This window comes from Rhinolophus sinicus, chromosome 15 (assembly GCF_057876585.1).
Source record: "Rhinolophus sinicus isolate RSI-liver-muscle chromosome 15, RSI-T2T, whole genome shotgun sequence".
Taxonomy (NCBI): domain Eukaryota; kingdom Metazoa; phylum Chordata; class Mammalia; order Chiroptera; family Rhinolophidae; genus Rhinolophus; species Rhinolophus sinicus.
Genome location: NC_142515.1, coordinates 492,571 through 515,710, shown reverse-complemented (window position 1 = coordinate 515,710; position 23,140 = coordinate 492,571). Strand labels below are relative to the sequence as shown.

The following is a 23,140-nucleotide window of genomic DNA, read 5'->3' as shown; positions in this document are numbered from 1 at the left end:
AGATGCCCTGCCCCACAGACCAGAAGAGGAGTGTACCAAGAGGTTCTCCTCCCAGTAGAAGGATGGGTGCACAGGGTCTGTGTGTGTGGCCAGTAGGTGGAGGGCCTTCCCCGCCAGGCCCAGGAGCCGGGCACGGGTCTCCGCGCAGCCGTTGCACAGCGGCTGCAGGCTCCCCAGCTGTGCCAGCGCCGTGTGAGCCAGGGTCCGTTTCAGCATGAGCCATTCCTTCAGGAACACAAACTGCTTTAGTTACCTGCTTCCACCTCAGAAGATGAGAGGCCCACCCTCCAGTACTCCGGGGTCCCAGCTCCAGAGCCCCGGCCATGGTGACATCCGGGCAGTCTGAGAAACACCCAGTGGGTGTTGGGGAGGGTCTCCAGGGCTTAGGTGTTGAGACGTCACTAAAGTTTGCTTATATAACCTTAAGTTGGGGCTCATGACACATGTGAGTCCATATGAAGTTCAATTGTAGGATTATCTTTGATCCGTTTATAGTTACGTCCAATTTGATTCATAATGAATGAAATCTAAGAAAATGTCTAAAATGGCAGAACATGTTTCCTTCAGAACAAATTATTTTGCAAGTTGAACTTATTTTTTTAACAGAATGTAATTCACCTTCTGGGCTTTCTCACAGGCTGACATCAGTCAGAGCAAACTCAGGACTTGGGGAGCAGGGCTGTCATGTGCTTGGCTATACCCCCAAAGCCACCCAGGTTTCACGAGCTAGGTAGGTCCCCTGAGATAAGGCCTTTCCTCAGCAGGGCCTGGAGGCCCCCAGCTGCCCGGACACCTCTCGGGGCTGCCGGGAACTCCAGCCCTCACATTCCCACTGGTCAGCCTTCACATCAGGCGCACAGTGAGGGAGACCCCACACAGCATGAGAAGCGTGTGGGTGGGCGAGCTCCCCAGCTGGACTGTGGGGATTGGGCCCAGTTCTCATCCCAGATATTACCAAGCCGAGGGGTGTGTAGTCGCTCGTGCTCTGCAGGTAGGCGGCCAGCAGTTTGTCCGCGGAGCTCTGCTCTAACTGCCGCTTCAGGCTCTCCTGCCAGGTGAGCTGGAGCGTGTCCAGACACACCTCCACCAGGCTGAGTTTGACGTGTGCCAGCTTCCTCATCAGAGGCGTGTTGATGGTCTGCAACTGACATGTTTGGAATCCGCTTGGCTATTCTGATGTCTGAGTACACCCACAAAGCCGTCACAATGAAATAACCGACGTGTGCCTCATGCCCCGCGTCGCCTGCGTCCCACCTCCCCAAACTTCCTCCTTCCCGGTTGATGGCTTAGAGACCTTCCGAAACTGTGGTTTGCGTTTTGTAGGTGGCACAGGTGGTCACGGGGTGTGCTGTCCAGCTCATTTTGCTCACATAATCAAGGTTTGCCCTCATGGTTGTGTGGGTGTCGTTCCCCTTGCTGCTGAGTACTGTCCATCACACAGATGAACCGCAGCTGTTTTATCTGTTCCACTTGGGCCGTTGCAGGGACAATTCTGCCAACACCCCCCACAGATCTGTGTGTGGACAGGACTGGCATGGCTGCATGGTGGGGCAGGCCTGTGTGTGACTAAGAAACTGCCACTGTTCTCCAAAGGCTGTGCACTTCACACACCACCCGCAGTGCGAACCCCAGCCCCCCACGTCCCTGCCATCATTCAGTGGGGCCAGTCTTTTAGAGTCACCATGTCCAGAAGTGGTGGGGGTGGGGGGGTTGGGGGGGAGTCATTATGGTTATAATTTGCAATTCCATGATTCACTATTGAAATCTGCCGTCTTTTCACAAAAATATTTACCATCCACCTATTTTCTTTAGAGAAATGTCTGTTCAAAGGTTTTGCCCAATTTTTATTGGGTTGCTTTCTTATTAACACGTTGCATACGGCGGGGTTTAAATCCCTCGTGAAGATTCTCGTGATCCGTACACAACGTGTTAAGTTTTTAGAGTTGTTTGTATATTCTGTATGTAAGAGCTTTGTCAGATAGATGATTTGCAGATATTTTCTCCCAGTCTGTGACTTGCCTTTCATTCTTGTAATAGTGTCTTTTGAAGAGCAGATGTCCAGTTTAATTTTTATGGATCATGCCTGTGGTGTCCTGAGTAAGAAATCTTTGCCCAGCCTCATGTTGCAAAGGTATTTTCTTCTAGAAGTTTTATAGTTTCAGCTCTCACATTCAGGTCTGTGGCAACTTTAAGTTAGGGTTTTTTTTGGGTCAGGGGTGAGGGGGTGGCCGTGAACTGAGTCTACTGTTTGGCTGTCCAGCTGTCCCAGCACCATTGTGTCACACACTAGCTTTTCTTCACTGAATGGCCTTTGCACCTTTGCTGAAAACCAGGTTTCTCTCTGTGTGTGTGTGTGTGTGTGTGTGTGTGTGTGTGTGTGTGTGTGTCTACTCCTGGATTCTCTATTATGTTCCTTTGAGCTACACATATAATTTTACATTAAAATTGCACCCTCTTGATTCCTGTGGCTTGATATTAGGTTGGTGCAAAAGGAACTGCAGTTTTTGCCATTATGAATCTTTTAATCTACAATCACTTTTGCACCAACCTAATAATGAGTCTTAAAATCAGGTAACGTTGGCCCTCCGACTTAGTTTTTCTTTTTCCAAGTGGTGTCGGCTGTGTTAGGTGCTCTGCAATTCCACACGGATTTCAAAATGCTTTTGTCAGTTTCTATCAAAAAGCCTGCAGTTATCTTGATAAGGATTGCAGATAATTTAGGGGAGAAGTGACAGCTTAATAATATCAAGTCTTTCGATCCATGAACTTGATATAGCTTTCCATTTATTTACGTCTTTAATTTTTCTCAGCAAGGTTTCGTAGTCACTGCTCAGGGTACAAATTTTCACTTTTCGTCAAATATCATTTTTATACTGTCATAAATGGTAGTTTAAAATTTTTTAATATCTGATCACTCTTATAGAAATATGAAATTAATATTTGCACATTGTTCTTATATCCCTCCACCTTACTAAAGTCACGTGTTACTACTGGTAACAAGTTTATTACTTTTTGTAGATTGCATAGGATTTTCTACACTAATGATGATGTTATCTGTGAACAAGAACAGTTTTACTTCTTCTTTTCCAATCTGGATGCTTTTAATAGAAAGATATATGTTTTTCTTTATGTCTTTCTCTTGCCTTATTGGATTGGCTAGAACACGAATACAATTCTGAATAAAGGTGGTGACAGGACACACCCCTGTCTAGTCTTTATCTCAGGGAACCGTTCAGTCTTTCACCATTAAGTATCATGTTAGCGCTAGTTTTTTTTCCAGAGATGCCCTTCATCAGGTTGAGGAAGTTCTCTTCCATTAACAGTTTGCTAAGTCTTCTTTTAAAAATCAGGAACGGGTACTGGATTCTATCAATTGTTTTTCCTGCATCTACCGAGATGATCATACGGATTTTTTTTTTAATATGGTGAACCAAATTGATTGATGTTTGAATGTTGAACTATTCTTGGGATGACCCCACCTTGATGTTGATGTATTATCCTTTTTATATATGATTGGGTTTAATTTGCTAAAATTTTATTTGGAACTTTTGCATCAATGTTCATGAAGAACAATGGTCTGTAGTTTTTGTTTTGGTATCAGGGTAATACTAGCCTTGTACAGTTGTAATGTAATCCCACCTTTTAAATTTTCTGGAAGAGTTTGTGCAGAATTTTTTTTTTCTTTTTTCCTTAAATGATGGTAGGATTCACTAATAAAGCCACTGGGTCTGGCATTTTCTTCCAGAAAAGACTTTTCACTACAAATTCATTTTTTTCAACAGAGGGCTATTCAGGTTCTCTAGTTCTTTTTGTGTGATCTTTGGTAGTTTAGGTCTTCAAGGCATTTGTTCCATTTCACCTAAGTTGTCACGTACATCAGCATAAAACTGTCCCTGATATTCCCTTATTCTTCCTTTAATATGTGTAGCTCCTTCGGTGATGTCACATCTCATTTCTGATATTGGTTACTTATGTCCCTCACCCTCTTTTTTCCTGGTCATCTGCATAGAAGTTTATCAATTTATTTATTTTTTCAAAGAACCATCTTTTGGCTTTGTTGATTTTCTCTTTCATTTTTCTGTTTTCTATTTCACTGCTTCCACTCTGATCTTCAATTTCTTTTCTTCTACTTGAGTTTAATTTGCTCTTTTTTCTACTTTCTTAAGGAGGAGGCTGAAGTGAATGATTTGGGATCCTTTTCTTTTCTTATACAGGTACTAGCGCTACGACTTTCCCCCTAAGTGCTGCCTCAGAGACATCTCAGAACCTCTGATGTGCTTTTTTTCCTTCCATTCAAAAATACTTTCCCTTTTGATTACTTCTCTGGACCATAGTTATTTTGAGATACATGCTATTTACTTCCCAATTATTCGGGCATTTCTCCCATAGCTTTCTTTTTGTTTTCTTTTTTTCTTTTTTTTAATGGAGGTAAAATTGATATAACATGAAATTAGCCATTTTAAAGCGTACAATTCACCGGTACTTGGCGAGTGCACATCACCCCTGTCTACTTCCCAAAGGGACCCACACCCACTCGATGGCCCCGTGCCCACCCCCAATCCCACCCGCATGACCGCAGATTGCTTTCTGTCTCTGTGGATGGCGCTTTCTAGCCTCCGCTTTTTTATTTCGACTTCAGTTCCACTGTGGTCTCAGGACACACCTTATGTGACTTAAGTCCCTTCACATTTATTGAGACTCATTTTACGTTTGTGGTCCAGACGTGGTATATCATGGAAAATGTTCCACATGCTGCTGTGGGAAACGTTTCATCACCTGTTAGGTCAAACAGGTGGGTATGTTCTCATCTTTCTTATTTTCTGTCTACTCGCTAATATGTGAGCGAGGGGTATTAAAATCTCTGACTATTAATTGTAGATTTGTCTACTTCTGCATTGCAATGGTATCAGTTTTGCTTCATTTATTTTGAAAGTCTATTATTAGGTACAATGTTTAGAGTATTGTGGCCATTTGGTGAGTCGCTCCCTTTACACTGTGAAGTGGATTCTGCATCTCCCGTCATGTTCTTGCTCTGAAATCTGCTTTGCCTGATGTTAATGTGACCACGGCAGCTTTCCCTTGTTGAGCGGCAGCCTGGTGCGCCCTTTTCCAACCTCTCAGTTCTAGCTTATTTATGTCTTTCTATTTCAAGTGGCTGTCTTGTAGGCAGCATGTAGCTGGGTCTGACAATGTCTTTTAATTGGGCAGTCAGGCCATTTCGATTTTGTGTGATTATTAATAGGATTAGGTTTCAGGTTCCATCCTGCTGTCTGCTATCTATTTGTCCCATCTGTTCTTTATTCTCTTTCCCCTTTTTCTGCTTTCTGTGGAACAAATGAACAATTTTTATGATTTCCTTTTATCTCCGTTCTTGAATTATTAGGCACACCCCTTTGTTCTGTCATTTCGTGGTCGCTTCAGGGTTTATGGTACGTCACACCACTTCACACGGAGCATGAAAATATTTTGTGCTACTGTTGTCTGTCGTCATATACTTCGTTTTCACATGTTAGCCCTATGAGACACTTATTTTTGTTTAAAGCACCAATTTTCTTTCAAAGAGACTTAAATAATGAGAGCTCTTCTAAGTCTTCCCAGGTGGTTTACTTTTTCGATGCTCTGGGATCATTTGAGTGACGTCCCCGTCCGGTACCGCTCTCACCCCATGTCTTGGCAGGGGCTGTAAGCCTCCTGCACTGAGTCTGCTCCACACACCTTCTTTCAGCGTGTGAGCATTTGGGGGGAATCTTCACCCCACCTTCATTCTGGGGAGAGATTTTTGCTGGGTGTAGAGTTCTAGATGGACAAGTCTCTCAGTGGCTTTTTGGATGCTGCTTCACTTCGTCCTTATTGCTCTGTACACGTTGTCTGATTAAGAACTTTTAGTCACGTCACTGCTTTTAAACAGTTTGGTTATGACGTGTCCTGGTCTAGTTTTCTTCCCAGTCACACTCGTGTGCTTGGGGCTCACTGAGCGTCTTGGATCTGTCAGTGGATGGCTACTGTTATTAAATCTGGAAAATTTTCAGCCATTATTCCTTCAAATGTTTTTCTGTGAACCGCTGTTTGCCCTTGCTTTCTGGGTCCCCGATCACACCTACGTTCATGCACTTGAAATTGCTCGTCTCACCGACACTCTGTTAATTTCAATTTCTGTTCCCTTTGTTCTTTCTTTCATTTTTAATAGTTCCAATTGCTATGTCTTCACGTTCTCCAATTTTCTACAATCTCTGCCATTTATCCTATCCGTGTATTCCTCTCACACACTGATTTCTACCCTTAAAAGTTCAGTTTTGGTCTTCTCTTTGTATCTTTGTGTACTTCGCTATCTGAACATGTGGAATGCAGTTGCAATAACGGCTGTAATGTCCCGACTTCCAATTCAGCTCTGGGTTGGTTCTGAGTGGCTGATTACTCTCCTTATTCTGAGTTACCTGCTCCTGCATTTTCACATACTGATCATTTCTGATTGGCTGCGAGATGCGGTACATTTCATCTTGTTGGGTGCTGGGGCTCTTTACGTTCCTATTAAGTTTCCGAGCTTTGTTCTGAGACAGTTATTTGGAAACAGTGGGACTTTTCAGGGGCGTGAGCAGTGCCCATCCAGGGCTAACTACTCCCGCTCTGTCTGTGCCCAGTGCCCAGGCCACGAGATGGGGACAGGCGCGGTCGTGGCCCTGCTTCTTGTCATCCTTCCCCGGATGCCTCCCAGCCTCAGGCAGTGTCCTCCCAGAACACGCTGCCCAGTCCCCAGGCGGGCACTGCGGGTCCCCCGAGCACACCTGCTGGCCCTCTGTCCTGCCAAGTGCAGCCGCCTCGCTCTCCCCGGGTCCCCAGCCGCATCCCCTCAACTCAGGCAGTCGCCAGCCTCACCTGGGTCCCCCCTCCATGTGGCCGCAGGAAGTGTGGACAGAGTGGGCCACCTCTGCTCACAGGTGGCTGCCCACCTTTGCTGACCACATGGCTTGGGGCCCTTTTTGCTCTTTCAGATGGGAGGAGGGAATGAGCAGAGTGTGCCCCAGGGTCCAGGCCACGCACTTACATCATGGAAGGACAGGAAGCCCTGGACGCTGTGGAACAGCTCTTCCACCTCGGCCACAGCTCTCTGGGCCAGGCTGCAGGCCTCCAGGCGATACGCCATCCTCTGCTCCTGGTCCGGCTCACTTTGGGCACAAAACCTTCATGGGACCAAGGGCAGAGTCACCACAACAGGTCAACGCATCAGTCATCAGTGCTAACAAGACGTGCAGTCTCTGTGTGACCACACTGTGTCACCAGCACACGCACAGAGCGCCTCAGCAAGCACGCATGCTGCACTGTCTTCATAAACACTGAGCCTAGCCTCACAGGCGTGCGAGCAGCTGACGCCACACGTCCCCACCCTCCTGTGGGGGTGCTTCTCTGCGTCTCCAAGTCCTCACTGGCCACACACCATTCCACCTCCACCACATGACCGAGGTTACATTTCCTAAGTGCCCACATCGCTTTCCCTCATGACGGCTGGTTTTAACACCTTACATGTGATTGGCTTGTTGTGCTTTGAAATGCTGTGTGTCACCAGGCACGTGTGGCCCAGGGTGGGGTGCGGCAGGGGTGAGGCTTTGCCCGTCTCTCTGTGGGGATTGTGGCCAGTGCTGTGTCTGGGGTGGGGTCATGGAGCTGAGCAGGTGGGACACTGAGGCAGCAGGACAGAAGAGAGGACACTCATGACAGACTGCATTTGAGGGACACCACAGGGGCTTCACACCCCCAATGTGCTGTCCCCAAGGGAAGTGCAGGTGGCCACAGGACCGGGGCCAGGAGGAGGTGTTTGGGGCCCAGTAGGGGCCGAGGGGAGGAAAGGTGGCCTGTGGGGAAGTGGCGGGGGGTGGGAGCTGAGGGGGAAGGGCCTGGCTGACCCGGCACGGGTACCGTGCTATCACAGAGCACGGAGCGCCGGTCCCCAGCAGGGACAGCCAGACAGTCACATGTGCGTCTGGAGCGAGGCCCACTCACCTCTTGATATTTGCACGTTCCAGTTTTATAGCCGCACAATTCTCTTTGTAGCCACAGCTGATAAACTTTCTCTCAATTCCCACCAAGCGGTCATCCATGTCGTCCAGTAGGGCCTGGCAACAGGAAGCTTCCCCAGCAGCGGACGCCCGGGCCACCTGGATCCGGAGGCTCACACACCTGCCGTGCGGGGGCTCCACTTTAGATTCCGCCAAACACACGACATGATGTGACAAGGCCAGAAACTCGAGGACGACATCAACCGTCCACGCGGTACCCACAGTGCCTCTCGCTTCCATGCCGGCAGGGACTCCTACAGGGGTGTTTCTCGAAAGCCAACACCCCCACCAGCCACATTGTCCAATCACAACAGGACATTAAAAAGCAGCCCCCACCCCAGGTGTTTATCCATTTGTAAGTTCTCAACCACTCTCCCAAACGACTGGGGGCAGGAAAGAGCCCCATGGGAACGGCCGTCCGTCCCGTGTCAGACAGGGAGCTGCCCTGGTGCTCAGAGGTGCCGCTGGCAGCAGAGGCAGTGGGAGGTGTGGACGAAGTGACGAACGCGGAGGTGGGAACAGAACGGCACCGACAGCCCCTCAGCAGCACAAAAAGCAGCACAGGACAAGGAAGCGGCGGAAACAAATCCAAAATGAGCCAGACCCCGTTGCTTCGGCCCATAAACCACAAGCTGCTTCTTGGAAAAGGTCAACGGATGGGGATCTGGTTTCGAGGAGGAGAGATGGCACAGACATAACAACGAGGGGACAGACCTCAGACACAGCCTCTGTAAAAGCTACAAGAAGCAGGCGGGGAGCGTTTGTACTGGCACAGCCAAAAGCCCCGAGGAAAGTTTTCTAGAGAACACAAATTGCCAGACAGATCGCTAAAAAAAAGGCAGAAAATCTGAAAGACTAACAACCATGGGAGAACTATTGCTGCTCCTTAAAGTCCTGCCCAGATGGCGGGGGGAGCCTGGTGCCGCCCCGGGGATGGACCTGTGTGTGGGGGGAGCCTGGTGCCGCCCCAGGGATGGACCTGTGTGTGGGGGGGAGCCTGGTGCTGCCCCGGGGATGGACCTGTGTGTTGGGGGGAGCCTGGTGCTGCCCCGGGGATGGACCTGTGTGTGGGGGGGAGCCTGGTGCTGCCCCGGGGATGGACCTGTGTGGGGGGGGAGCCTGGTGCTGCCCCGGGGATGGACCTGTGTGTGGGGGGGAGCCTGGTGCCGCCCCGGGGATGGACCTGTGTGGGGGGAGAGCCTGGTGCCGCCCCGGGGATGGACCTGTGTGTGGGGGGGAGCCTGGTGCTGCCCCGGGGATGGACCTGTGTGGGGGGAGAGCCTGGTGCTGCCCCGGGGATGGACCTGTGTGTGGGGGGGAGCCTGGTGCTGCCCCGGGGATGGACCTGTGTGTGGGGGGGAGCCTGGTGCCGCCCCGGGGATGGACCTGTGGGAAAGCAGCCAGGCAGAGGATCAGGAGACATCCAAGCACTTGACCCAACGCTGCCCTGGCTCGGGGTGAGAGGACGAGAGGAGGGCACCCCCCCCAACAGCCTGCTCACCTGCCTGGTGGTACCTGTCCCCTCAACCAGAGAGGGGCCCAGGGGAAACGCACGCCCTGCCCTGCTCCGTGGGAAATGAGGGCCGTTCCCTGAGAACTGAGGGGCATGACAGGCCACCTGCGTCCCAGTCCCAAGCAAAGGCGCAATCAAAAGGAGGAGGCACTGCCTGCAGGACCCCCCGCCCGACACGAGGCTCTTGCGACCTCCCCGAAGCCACCTTCACAAGTGGCCGTGACAGACTCTGCTTCTCAGAGAAGGTCTGAAGGACGCCCAGGACATTGGCGTTTTCTGCAGCTGGGAGAAGGGTGTGGCCACACGGCCCTCGTGACGAGAGTCTCTGACAGACAAAAAACACCCTGGCTCTCATGGTAATTAAGTTTTTCTTACAAAAATCACCTGGCTTCTAGATCCGTGGCCATGAATTCCAATACGGGTGCTCGGTTCGGTCTTTCTTTCTTGAGAACTGTGAAGGCCTCGATGAGTTTTTCAAAGAGCTGGCAGACCTGAGAATGGCCGCACTAATGTGAGCGGGGCCCCAGCCCGCAGGCCCCTCTCCCAGCCGGGCACGCGGCCTCGCCCATCCTCACCGCTTCTCTCCCCTCGCTTTCCGTGGACAAGAGGGCATCTCCGAGAGTCAGCATGGAGCTGTACCAAAACTCCTCACCACCCCCCAGGCGCTGGGCCCGCTCCACCAGCTTCTTGGCTTGTCCGTAGTTCTTCTCCTTGTTGGCCAACTGTGCGAGAAGGTGCAGGCACCTGGCTTCTGCACAAGGATCGTCAAGCGCCTAAAAAAGATGTACATGTATGGAGGCAGGACGGGGTGGGGGAGACTGAGCGAGAGCCAGAGAGGCAGAGACGGGAAGAGACAGAGACGGGGAGACAGACACGGGGAGAGACAGAGACGGGGAGAGACAGAGACGGGGAGAGACAGAGACGGGGAGACAGACACGGGGAGAGACAGAGACGGGGAGACAGACACGGGGAGACAGACACGGGGAGAGACAGAGACGGGGAGAGACAGAGACGGGGAGACAGACACGGGGAGAGACAGAGACGGGGAGAGACAGAAACGGGGAGAGACAGAGACGGGGAGACAGACACGGGGAGAGACAGAGACGGGGAGACAGACACGGGGAGACAGACACGGGGAGAGACAGAGACGGGGAGAGACAGAGACGGGGAGACAGACACGGGGAGAGACAGAGACGGGGAGAGACAGAGACGGGGAGACAGACACGGGGAGAGACAGAGACGGGGAGACAGACACGGGGAGAGACAGAGACGGGGAGACAGACACGGGGAGAGACAGAGACGGGGAGACAGACACGGGGAGACAGACACGGGGAGAGACAGAGACGGGGAGAGACAGAGACGGGGAGACAGACACGGGGAGAGACAGAGACGGGGAGAGACAGAGACGGGGAGACAGACACGGGGAGAGACAGAGACGGGGAGACAGACACGGGGAGAGACAGACACGGGGAGACAGACACGGGGAGAGACAGAGACGGGGAGACAGACACGGGGAGAGACAGACACGGGGAGACAGACACGGGGAGAGACAGAGACGGGGAGAGACAGAGACGGGGAGACAGAGATGGGGAGAGACAGAGACGGGGAGACAGACACGGGGAGAGACAGAGACGGGGAGACAGACACGGGGAGACAGACACGGGGAGAGACAGAGACGGGGAGAGACAGAGACGGGGAGACAGACACGGGGAGAGACAGAGACGGGGAGAGACAGAGATGGGGAGACAGAGATGGGGAGAGACAGAGACGGGGAGAGACAGAAACGGGGAGACAGACACGGGGAGAGACAGAGACGGGGAGGCAGACACGGGGAGACAGACACGGGGAGAGACAGAGACGGGGAGACAGACACGGGGAGACAGACACGGGGAGAGACAGAAACGGGGAGACAGACACGGGGAGAGACAGAGACGGGGAGACAGACACGGGGAGAGACAGAGACGGGGAGACAGACACGGGGAGAGACAGAGACGGGGAGACAGACACGGGGAGACAGACACGGGGAGAGACAGAGACGGGGAGAGACAGAGACGGGGAGACAGACACGGGGAGAGACAGAGATGGGGAGAGACAGAAACGGGGAGACAGACACGGGGAGAGACAGAGACGGGGAGACAGAGATGGGGAGAGACAGAGACGGGGAGACAGACACGGGGAGAGACAGACACGGGGAGACAGACACGGGGAGAGACAGAGACGGGGAGACAGAGACGGGAAGAGACAGAGACGGGGAGACAGAGATGGGGAGAGACAGAGACGGGGAGAGACAGAAACGGGGAGACAGACACGGGGAGAGACAGAGACGGGGAGACAGACACGGGGAGAGACAGAGAGGGGGAGACAGACACGGGGAGACAGACACGGGGAGAGACAGAGACGGGGAGAGACAGAGACGGGGAGACAGACACGGGGAGAGACAGACACGGGGAGAGACAGAAACGGGGAGACAGACACGGGGAGAGACAGAGACGGGGAGACAGAGATGGGGAGAGACAGAGACGGGGAGACAGACACGGGGAGAGACAGACGGGGAGACAGACACGGGGAGAGACAGAGACGGGGAGACAGAGATGGGGAGAGACAGAGACGGGGAGACAGAGATGGGGAGAGACAGAGACGGGGAGGCAGACACGGGGAGAGACAGAGACGGGGAGGCAGACACGGGGAGAGACAGAGACGGGGAGACAGACACGGGGAGACAGACACGGGGAGAGATGGAGACAGAGACAGAGATGGGGAGAGACAGAGACGGGGAGACAGAGATGGGGAGAGACAGAGACGGGGAGACAGAGATGGGGAGAGACAGAGACGGGGAGACAGACACGGGGAGAGACAGAGACGGGGAGGCAGACACGGGGAGACAGACACGGGGAGAGACAGAGACGGGGAGAGACAGAGACGGGGAGAGACAGAGACGGGGAGACAGAGATGGGGAGAGACAGAGACGGGGAGACAGACACGGGGAGAGACAGAGACGGGGAGACAGACACGGGGAGACAGACACGGGGAGAGACAGAGACGGGGAGAGACAGAGACGGGGAGACAGACACGGGGAGAGACAGAGACGGGGAGAGACAGAGATGGGGAGACAGAGATGGGGAGAGACAGAGACGGGGAGAGACAGAAACGGGGAGACAGACACGGGGAGAGATGGAGACAGAGGCAGAGAGACAGAGATAGGGAGAGACAAAGACAGAAAGACAGTGACTGTGGCAGCTCCAGGCACAGGCCTTGCCACACCCATGTCCATACCCCGGGCTCATCTCTGACATGAAGAGGTCTCCACATTTGCCCCCAGGCCACAGGGTGGGCTTGAGGCCTGTGTGTGAGAACTGACCTTCAGGGCTCTGGACAGTGGGAAGGGCCCTGGGAAGCCCCTTCCCTTCGGCAGTAGGCTCCAGCACTGGCCTGCCCTCCTGGGCCACGTCAGCCCTGGGCTGGGAGCCTCTGCCTGGACGCTGGTCCAGGGCAAAGGGGCCGGTCTGGGTGAACAGACCAAGCGTCCGTATCTACGAGGCTTTGTGTGTCCTCGCCGGTCAGGGCTGCCTCCGTCCCCCATTCACTGCACACGGTGAGAGGAGGCCTGGGGGTGGCAGGGGGCAGTGGGGACATCACTGGCCTCTGGACTGAGCCCAGCAGGAGCACTTGCAGGAAGAGGAGGAGTCTAGGGTGGCTGAGTCCAGAGGGAGTGGCCAGCATGCAGCCCAAAGAGGCTGAAGTGGGGGGCCTGGTGGGCTCGTCCCAAGAGCCAAGGCCCTAGGAAGGCCAATGCGTGCAGGTTTGGGTGTAGCTGCTGTGCAACAGTAGCCAGAGCAGGGAGAACGGAGGTGGGCATGAGGGCTGGGCCCCTTCCAGGACCGTGGGACAGCACTGGAAGCTGGCGGATGGAGCCGGAGGGACAGGCTGACGGCTGGGTTGCCGGGGGAGCAGTGTGTGGGTACAGGTAGCCTCTTCCCCAGGAAGAGAGGGACAGTCCCTGCAGACACCCAGGGAAGACATCCCCAGCCAAGAGGTCACCTGGGGCTGAGTGCTGTGACCTCAGGGAAGAACCAAGAGGAGGGCGGAGATGGAGACTCGAGAATGTGCGGTGGGTGGGTAGGTGAGGGGAAGATGCTGAGACACCTGTACACACCTGTCCCCACTGTCTGAGACGACATTGGAACCCCCAAAGTGATGGGGCCACTGAGTTTTTATACCCATTTATTAGGAAACTTTCTCTCTCTGGGGTTCTTCAAAACAATTGACAACCTGTCTGGTCTGTAGCTTTGCCTCACCCCCAGGGAAAATAGGTCTGAATGCTGGACAAAGCGAACCACCTATCTGTGGGCCCTGGAGCGCAGCTGAGTGGGCAGGAACCGGAGCTGCCATCCTTGGGAGGGGGACGCACATATGGGGGCTCCACTCTGTCCTGGATTTTTCCCAAGGGCATCCATCCTCGTGGGGGAGATGGCCCAGGAGGAAAACAACAGTCCAACCAGGGAGAGGAAGCTGGAGATTGGGCCCCTGGAAAGTGCAGTACCGGGGGGCAGGGGGCATCCCAAAGACCTGTGCTCCAGGGCAGAGCAGGCTTGAGAGGTCGGCAGCTGGAATGCTAGCTAGTCGGGGGCTGGGTGAACCCCAGGCTGCCATCGAGACCCCAGAGACCACAGATACCGCAAGGCCCACTGAAGTGTCAGAACATGTCACGGGTCAGGGGGACTGGGGCACCGTCTGCCCCTGGAGGAAGAAGCCCCAGGCCTCTCCAGGGTCTTACCCACACACAGCCCCTGGGAGGCCTGCTGGGAGCCTGGCAGCTCTGTCAGTGAGTGCAGGACAGTGGGAACGCATGACAAAGGACATGGGAGCTGTCATGGACAGCGGGCTCTGTGAAAGAACAAATATGGTTCTAGGACTGAACGCCCAAAGCTGCCCAGGACAGACAGAGCCGCTCCAGACGCAGGCAGGCTCCGCTGGCGCTGGCAGGTGTGGCCCTTACCTGGAAGGCCTGGCACGCCTCTGACAGGAGCAGCCTCGCTGGCTGGTACTGGTCCATGTCCAGCAGCACTTCTGCTTTGAGGGTCCACAGTTGGGGAAAGGACGTGCCGGCCAGGCCTCTCCCAGTCTCTTGGTTTATCTTCAAAACCTGTAGGGCAGCACAGGGCCACACACCTGACGCCTGCGCCAGGGCAGCTCCACCCCGGCCAAGTGCTGTGGTGCAAGGCTCCCCCTGGGTCACGTCTACACCGAGTGGCCCAGCCTAGCTTTCCTCCTGTGACACCTGTCTCTTCTCACCAACCAAGCCCACCAGTGGCTGTGCCAGGTGCTTCCTGGGCCGCCCTCCTCCCCACCCCTTGCTCCCAGCTCCAGGCCCCTCTCCTGGACCAGGCAGTGCCCCTCCAGTGGGCAGGGGACAGGTCAGACCTCTTGCACTTCAGCAAGATGCACAATGGCCCCTGGGCAGTCCTGGGTGCGTCGTACACTGAGCCTTCCTGCAGGGGGCGCCTGCACATCCAGACCCTGGCTGGAATCGTGCTCACTGTGGGGCTCTGCCGTGGGGACAAGCGCTCTCTGGCTGCAGAGCCTGGCGGGTGGGGAGCCCACCAAGTGGAGCAGAGAGCTGGACAGTGGCCAGACCTACAGCATGCTCTCTGGTTGCGAGGGCCTCTCCTTCCCGGCCACATGATCTGCCTTCTGGAACCCTACTGTGCCCTCAGCCTGTCTTCTCTGAATCACTGAGCAGGCCCCTGGCAGGCCCTTTCTAGGGTGGTCTGTGGTCTGGTCTTCCCAGGGACTTCCAGAGCCCTGAATTCAGGGCCTCGACCAGTGCCTGGATTTCCCAGGAAACCTGACACAGCAGGCCGTTAAGATGCGCCCTGGCTCACGGGCCCCAGCTGCTGTCCTGTCACCGCCTTGCCCCCCGACCCTGGGACCGAGGTGCTCTGGCAAAGAGAGGGTACCTTGTCTTTTGCTACCAGAACCTTCGTCCCTGCGGGCTGGACGGCAGTCGTGGGCTCATTCAGCGTTGGCAGACTTTCTTCTAACTGTGGTTCCCTATTCTTCTCCTTTTTCAAGGCAATTTCTTTTCTGCAGCTAACATAAGTGAAAAGCAATATACTGAAGAAGAAATACAGTGGCCAAGAAAATACACAAACGTGTTCAATTTCATCGGTAATTGGAGACCTGCAATTCAAACGGCTGCAAGAGGGCACTACACTGCCCCCTCGCCCCCGCCACATGTTGACCAAGATTAAAACTGCAGCACCCCTGACGCCCGCGGTCACTCTCCCCACCAGACTCCAGACTCACGCATCCGGCCACGGCTTTGGCCCCCTGACCTCGATGCTTCACATGCTTCTGTCCAGGGCTCCGCCGCATCGAGAGGCCAAAGTGCCCATGGCGGCTTCACTCCTGGGGTCCTGCCTCCCTCCATCTTCAGTGCCTGCTTCCCTCACCTCGCGGCTCCACCCACCCCTGCAAATTCTCTGTCCTGTCTCCCCTCCACTCGCACGGTCCAGCCCAGAGAGGTCGCACAACAGGAGGGTCAGTAAGTAATTAACTGCCCCCAGGCACAGCCCCCACACTGACATCATGCACTGCCTCCTGGGCCAGGGTCCTCCCAACACCCCACTGTCTGGCCGCGGTGAGAGATGGGGCCTGGGGCGTGGAGGGGACACGGCCGAGAGCCGGGCCACATGGCCATTTGCTCCTTCTGTCCAGGCGAGCCCGGACCTGTGCACTGAGTCACGGGGAAGCTCGCAGCCAATGTACCTCGCCTGCTCTGTGTCACCGATGTAGGCTTGTCCAACTACTTCTTCATGGAAAGCAGCTGCTTCTCTCAACTTCAAGTCAGAGCAAACCAGGGCAAGTCTAGGAGGGGCACAGAAAGGGCATCAAGGCCGTCACACAGGCTGCACTGGGCTCAATGCAATGGATAAAAATTGGTCAATGAAGAAAGAAATGCATAATTTGATGATATTTTCAATAATTTTTAAAGCTAGGCAAAACTACTAGGGAAAAATAACAGGTGGCCCTATCAAACTTCTGAGAGACGAAAACAAGTGTTCGCTCAGGTATCTGACTCATGCATGTTCTTAACCTCAAAGTCACCATGAAGGTCGAGAGGGCGGGCAGGGCTCTGACCGCCTGAGACTGCTGTGGAACGATTCAAAACGTGCTTTAGTACAGCTGACCACAGCGTGACACCAGGTTCAGCGCAAAGCACCGCCATGGACGTCTCCATACCTCCCAAAGTGACTACCTCGTCACATCTCGGCCCCTCTGCCACCGTGAATGGTGCACAGTATGACTGACCGGCTGCCCTGCGCTGCTCACTGGGAAAGAACTGGAAGCTCACAGCAAAGGCGCACACACACTACCAAGACTCGACACTCCCTGGGGTGAAACAGGCCCACTGACCGGAGGTGGTAGAGGTCTTCCAGGCTCTTGCTGCCCACCACGGAGGCCGAGATCAGCACAGCCAGCTGCAGCACGGGGACCACAAGCTCATGAAGGGACAGCTTCTGCAGGCACCTGACCAGCTGGTCCAGGTAATACAGGCTGTACATCTGCACAAACACAGCAGACATGGGCGGTCACGAGAGGCAGGCCAGGCTCTCCAGAGGCCTCGCCTTCAGGGCCAAGCCCAGAGCCTGGCACAGGGTGTTTAACCAGTTTGTGAATGAATGAATGAATGAATGAATGAATGAATGAATGAATGAATGAATGAAGTGCCTCTTCCTTCTCCTTCATGAATGCCTTTCATTTTGTCCTGTGCAACCACCTGTAAGTGCCAGCACTCCTGTATAAAGATCCCACGAGAAACAGTCCATTTACGTAGTCAAGGTTATGTGTGTTTTTTCATTTTCCACCTAAAACTACTGATCCATTAGAAACAGAACTTTTTTATGTATACACACAACTTCTTTAAAATGTAATAGAGAGTAGAACTAATACTTCTTATAATGTCAGGCTACATTTGATAAAATAATTATTCTTCAGTGAAAAATTAGAAAAGTGGGATAAACTATTTTAAAAATCTGCTTAAAAGCACTGTGGACGAAAAAGGGACCATATATACTAAACCTGACGAGCTCAGAGGAGCCCTGCGTGGTGAACCCTACAAACTCAGACTCTGAAAAGAACCACACAGGATGGTCTGAATGTAAAAATTCCTAACTAAAAGTGAGTCATGGCCGGTAGTGGCGTCCTGGGCCTGTGGCTTCCTTGACAAAGATCAGTCTTTACCTTTGAAACTGTCTGCTGTCTTTATGCATCTAAGGTAACAGACCCTTGGAATGTCAGAGTAATGTCCTTTTCCAGAACCCTCAGGGCACAGCCACTGAGACCACAGAACCCCTCACTGTTGTCTTGTTCCCCAAAACCGTCACAATGTGCTTAAATGTTCATGACTAACTATCCTGCACCCACCTATGTAAAATGTACGAGTTTCTCTGTTTCACTTTTTATCCAACCCCAGAGATTCCCCCACTCTGTTTTCTCCTACCCTCTTAACCTCTCCATGGATTTCAGGTAACCCCCCCAACGTCTCCTCCTTTGTGCTAATGTATAAAATAAGCTGCAAAACTGCCGTTCTCTGGAGCGTTTTCTCAGTCTGTTGAGAGCTTGCTCCCGGCAGTGTCAAGAGCTTGGCTTAAATAAACTCATGAAACTTCTCAGTTTGGACATTTCTTAACGTCAACAGCCCTGAAGAGGGCTGCACCTTCGGTGTAAGAGGCAGCCGCTCAGGGGCCCGAGCCGGGGGCATCTGGGTGGCCAGGAAAGTGTGGGGTTTGGTTCTTTGAGGACCAATAATTGATGAGTACTGGCGAGGCTAATCAACACAGAGGGGTGGGAAGAGACATGGAAACGTCTCCAGACCCTAACACACTGAAAGATCATGAGAGGACACTAAGGACGACATTATGCCAAAAATGCTACATTTTACATTAAATGGAATCATCCTAGAAAAAACACAATCCACCAAAATCATCATAAGAACAGAAACTGAAGAGTTCTGTAACTATTAAATTAATTGGATCCATAATTTTGAATCTTCCCAAATAGAAGATCCAGGCCCAGAAGGGAATTCATTCAAACACTAAGTTAGAAATAACAACAAATCTTATGCAAATTCTTCACAAGAACAGTAAAAAAAAGGGGGGGTGAGAGGGAAACAGTTCCTAATTGACTAAAAGGTCAGTGTGATGCTGTGACATAACGAGAAACAAAAATTCGTCCCATTCCTGGCACCCAGCCCCTAACACCCTGGTAATTTTGTTTTTCCTAAGCCCCTGCCAAGCACACCTGAGTTTATGCTAATGAGGTGACTCTTGCATGGGGGGGTGGGGACGACACTGGAGGCCAGAGGAACCAGCCAGGAGATCAGCGGGTTGGACCTTCCAGCTGAGCCCCGACAAGGCCAGGGGAGGGGAGGCGCTGGGGGGGGGACGACTCCTCACCAGCAGCCAAGGACTCCATCAGCCGCACCTACCTGATGGGGCCTCCACACGCGCCCCACAGGAAGGGCTTGGGGCTTCTGGCTTGGTGGACAACCCACAGCGGGAGGGGGCGCCCCCAGCTCCACCGGGACAGAAGCCCCTGCACTCGGGACCCTCCCAGACCTCATCCCGCAGTCCTCGTCATCTGGCCGCTCACCTGTGCCCTTTGTAATAAACCGGTCATCTAGTAGGTGAGTTTCCTGAGTTCTGTGAGCCGTTACAGCAAATGATCGAACCTGAGGGGAGTGTGGGAACCCCCGATTTATAGCTGGCTGGCCAGGACTTGTGAGTGGCGTGTGCGGTGGGAGCCGTCTCGGGGGGGCAAGCCCCTTCCTTCCCCGTGGGGCCTGTGCTACCTCGGGGCAGCCGGTGTCAGGGCTGAGGGGGGCTGTGGGCCACCAGCTGGTGTCACAGACAGCCGGACAGCGGGGTGCTGGTGTGGAAAACCCACACATCTGGCGCCACACGTGCTGGGAGCAGAGAACAGTTCAGAATCGACGCGACTTTTTACCAAATCCTGACAAGCACGTAGTGTGAAGATGAAACACCGGTGTTCCTCCTGAGCACAGAAGCAAACTCCAAAACAAGACATCAGCCACATACAGTGAATGATACTCTCAACCAGAGTGGATTTAAAAAACATCAATGTGATTAAAAGAATGAAAGAGAAAAAACACTATCATTTGAATAGATGGAGAAAAATACTTGATAAAAAACCTATAGCCATTCACGATTAAAAGTAGCAAATAGAAGTAAAGGAACTTCCCTAATCAATAAGCAGGACCCATAAGAAGCTAAGACGAACATCACTTACACTTACTAGGGAGGTGCGGGACGTCTCCCGCCAAGATGGGGAGCTATGCAGAGACTCGTGCAAGCACCGTGTTTGTTCATAGCGCTGGGGCTCCTAGCCAGGAGTGCAAGGCCAGGTGAAGAAACGAAACACGTGACAGTTGGAAATCGTAAAATAAAAGACTGTTTGCAGATGAAATGGTTGTCTACACACAAAATCCGAAAGAATCTACAGATAAACTACCAAAACTATTAAGAGGTTAACAAAATTGATAGATGCAAGGCTAAGATGGAAACAATTCCATTTCTCTATTTCATCTGGAGTTTAAAAATGGAACCCAAAAGCCAACTTATAATGGCATCAAAAATATCAAATACATAGAAATAAATCTCAGGGCTGCATAAGCTGTACGCAGAAAACTCACATCCATCCTCAAGAGGCCAGAGAAGAGCTAAGTCCCTGGGAGCCTGGTCACGGGAGATTCAAGCTGTCCCCTCAGTCTAGGGACTGTATGACCATAACCCAAACCCCTCAGGCTTAAAGGACTCTGACCCATGGTTCTAAGGCAGTGTGGCTACACGCGGGGCGCAGAAGGGCTGCAAGGCCCCGAGGAGTCGGGGGGACATCTCCACCCAGCAGTCCTGGTCTGAGGCTCAGTGACCAACAGGGAGACGTGGCTGCACACGTGGCAGCACCAGGAAGGTGGGCAGGTGGCTTTTCGGCAGACAGCGTCAGGACACACAGACCCCCAGGTCGCGGGGCAGTGCCGACCCCCACCTCACAGCACCTCACACACACCAGCTCCAGGGACTGCATCTGAGTCCAACGTGAAAGACCAGAAGGCTTTTGGGGAAACACTGAGAGAATATCGTCACGACCTTTGGGGAGAGAAGCTTTTTCTTCACACAGAACACTGAAAAGCGTTAGTCACAAAGGAAAAAGATTAATAATTTTTGTGACATTAAAGCTAGGCATCTCTGTTCATGAGAAGACCTCAGAAAGTCAAGGCACAGGGTGGGTGGTGATCTGCTATCATCAACTGTCAAGCTGTTGTTTCCAAAATCAAGAATTCCCTCCACCAACAAGGAGAAGACAGAGCTTCACCGCATGTGGGCACTGCGTTGGGCAGGCGGTCACAAGACCACACCCACATGACAACAGGCACTGAGAGGTGTCTGACCTCGAGTCCAGCTGAGCCGCAGTGAGACGTCACCACACGTCCACCAAGTGGCCAAAGTCACGGCAAACCGCATGGGTCCGGCGAGGACGTGGCAGTGGGAACTTTGCTCACTGAAGTGGGAGGGACCTGACAGCCACTTTCAAGACAGCTCGGCCCCAACACACATCACAGCTGGAGAGCCACGAATTCCAGACGGCTGTGTCCTCCAGACATGTATGTGCACACGGGTTCCCCCGCGGCCTCACCTGTGACAGCCACAACTGGGGACTCAACACTGTCCCTCAACAGTAGACGGAGAAACCAATGATGGTCTCGTTGGGCAGTAGGCAGCTCCACAGCAGTGACTGCGCACAAGTGACAGAGCCACAAATGAGCACAGACGACAGCCATCAGCGCGGCCGTGAGGAAAGGGAGCCAGACACAAAGGCCGTGGGCTGAAGGGCCCCGTTTCTTAGAGCAATGGCAGAGTGTGGACGGCTGGTGCGACCCCAGGACTGGGTTTGTGCCCTTATGTGGCAAGAGGGACTCGGCAAGTGTGACTGGGACACTGAGCCGGGGGCAGCGTCCTGGATGACCCAAGCCGCCCTAAGTGTAACCCACGGGTCCTTAGAAGAGGGAAGCAGAAGGACACAGAAGAGGAAGAGGAGGCCATGTGATGACAGGCAGACCTTGGGGTGACACAGCCACAAGCCCAGGAGCACCTGGAGCCCCAGGAGCTGGAAGAGGCGGGAAGGAGCTTCCATTGGAACCTCAGAGGGGGTGTGGCCCTGCAATGCCTGGATTGTGGCACCATGACACTGACTTTGGATTTCTGGCTGTGAGAACGCATTTCTGCTATTTTAACAACGCGGTCTGTGGTGACTTGTTACAGCAGCCACAGGAAGGACCCTAGCACACAAGTAAATTTTCCTGTTTAGGGCTGTTACTTGGGTGGTGCGTACCCGGGGAAGAGAGGGCTGTGCTTCCCACAGAGGCCAGCAGTTGCTGGGGAGAGAGTATGGCTGGGGGCTGGGAAGGGGCTTGTGGGGGTCCTGAGGCTGACGGTGCCCTGCCTCCGCCTGGGCGCTGATTCACAGTGTTCCCTTTGTGACACTCAGCAAGCGGAACCCCTTTATGTGCTTCTCTTTCTGGGTTTTTTCACACGGAAACGGTGGCTGTAGCCACAATGGAGGAGACAGGCCCCAGGGAATGCAGGCGGTCGCGTGTTCCCGCGGCCGGGGACCATCCCGCCAGGTGACTCACCGGCCTCTGGATGCTGGATGGGTTAACGGTGAACTCACTCCTGTTTTGTCTGAACACAGCCATCACCTCTTCCGGGCAAGAATAGGAGGCCCATTCTGCCACGCTCGCCGGTAAAGCCCCCAGTTCTGTGCCGGGAACCGGGGTTGGACACTGAAAAGCAGGGTCGTTGCTTTGCTTTAGAAAGTACAGCTGCAAGGGCAGAGGCGGCCAGCTGGAGCCGACAGGTGGGGAGTGTGGGTGGCAACGCCTCTGTGCTCTCCCAGGGCCCCGCGGCACATGGCGCCCTCCCTGTGACCCAGACCTGGAGCCACATCCGACTTCTGGCCTCACTTCTGAGAGAGCACAACTGATGCTTCAGTCCCTGCACAGCTCGAGTCCCCCCGGGGGCGCCCCAGGCCCACAGCCCAGCCCCAGCCCCAGCACACGTCCACTCTCAGTAAACATAGCGGCGAGCTCGGCGCCAGCACGAGCTCTGGAGGGCAACACACACAGGACAGCTGGAGGACAGGCTGCAGGGACACAGGCATGCGGACATGCAAATGCTTCAGAGTGGGAGGGCGGGTGTGCAGGACAGGCCCGTCTGACGCAGACCCCTGCTGCTCCGGAGGGAAAGCAGCCCCTCCCGCCCCCACATACCCAGGACCCGGATGTGCCTGGGGATGGCGGGCAGGCATTTGTCTGGTGACTTGCTACGGCACAAGATAACCGCCAGGGAGAAGCCAAACACCCCGGTACCCTGCTACCAACCCTGTGTGTGTGCGTGTGTGTGTGTGTGTGTGTGTGAGAGCATGTGCGTGAGCATGTGTGTGAGCATGTACATGTGAGCTTGTGTGCGAGCATGTGTGTGTGCGGGTGTATATGTGT

General features: G+C 53.7%; 1 protein-coding gene across 7 annotated transcripts in view; it reads right to left on the bottom strand.

Annotated features, from left to right (window-relative positions):
- Nucleotides 1-23,140, bottom strand: part of CFAP46 (cilia and flagella associated protein 46) — a 91,237-nt gene that overhangs the window by 18,476 nt on the left and 49,621 nt on the right. For all 7 annotated transcript variants that reach the window (XR_016018830.1, XR_016018831.1, XM_088791734.1 and 4 more), the window contains 11 exons: nucleotides 22,277-22,426; nucleotides 16,981-17,129; nucleotides 16,333-16,431; nucleotides 15,522-15,654; nucleotides 14,561-14,707; nucleotides 10,140-10,337; nucleotides 9,949-10,055; nucleotides 7,996-8,172; nucleotides 7,043-7,178; nucleotides 956-1,144; nucleotides 37-225 (listed from right to left, as the gene is read on the bottom strand). Coding sequence is in view for 5 of the 7 variants with exons in the window: in XM_088791734.1 (XP_088647860.1) it covers nucleotides 37-225; nucleotides 956-1,144; nucleotides 7,043-7,178; nucleotides 7,996-8,172; nucleotides 9,949-10,055; nucleotides 10,140-10,337; nucleotides 14,561-14,707; nucleotides 15,522-15,654; nucleotides 16,333-16,431; nucleotides 16,981-17,129; nucleotides 22,277-22,426 (1,674 nt within the window). In the remaining 2 variants the exon portion in view is untranslated. The remainder of the gene's footprint in view (nucleotides 1-36; nucleotides 226-955; nucleotides 1,145-7,042; nucleotides 7,179-7,995; nucleotides 8,173-9,948; nucleotides 10,056-10,139; nucleotides 10,338-14,560; nucleotides 14,708-15,521; nucleotides 15,655-16,332; nucleotides 16,432-16,980; nucleotides 17,130-22,276; nucleotides 22,427-23,140) is intronic.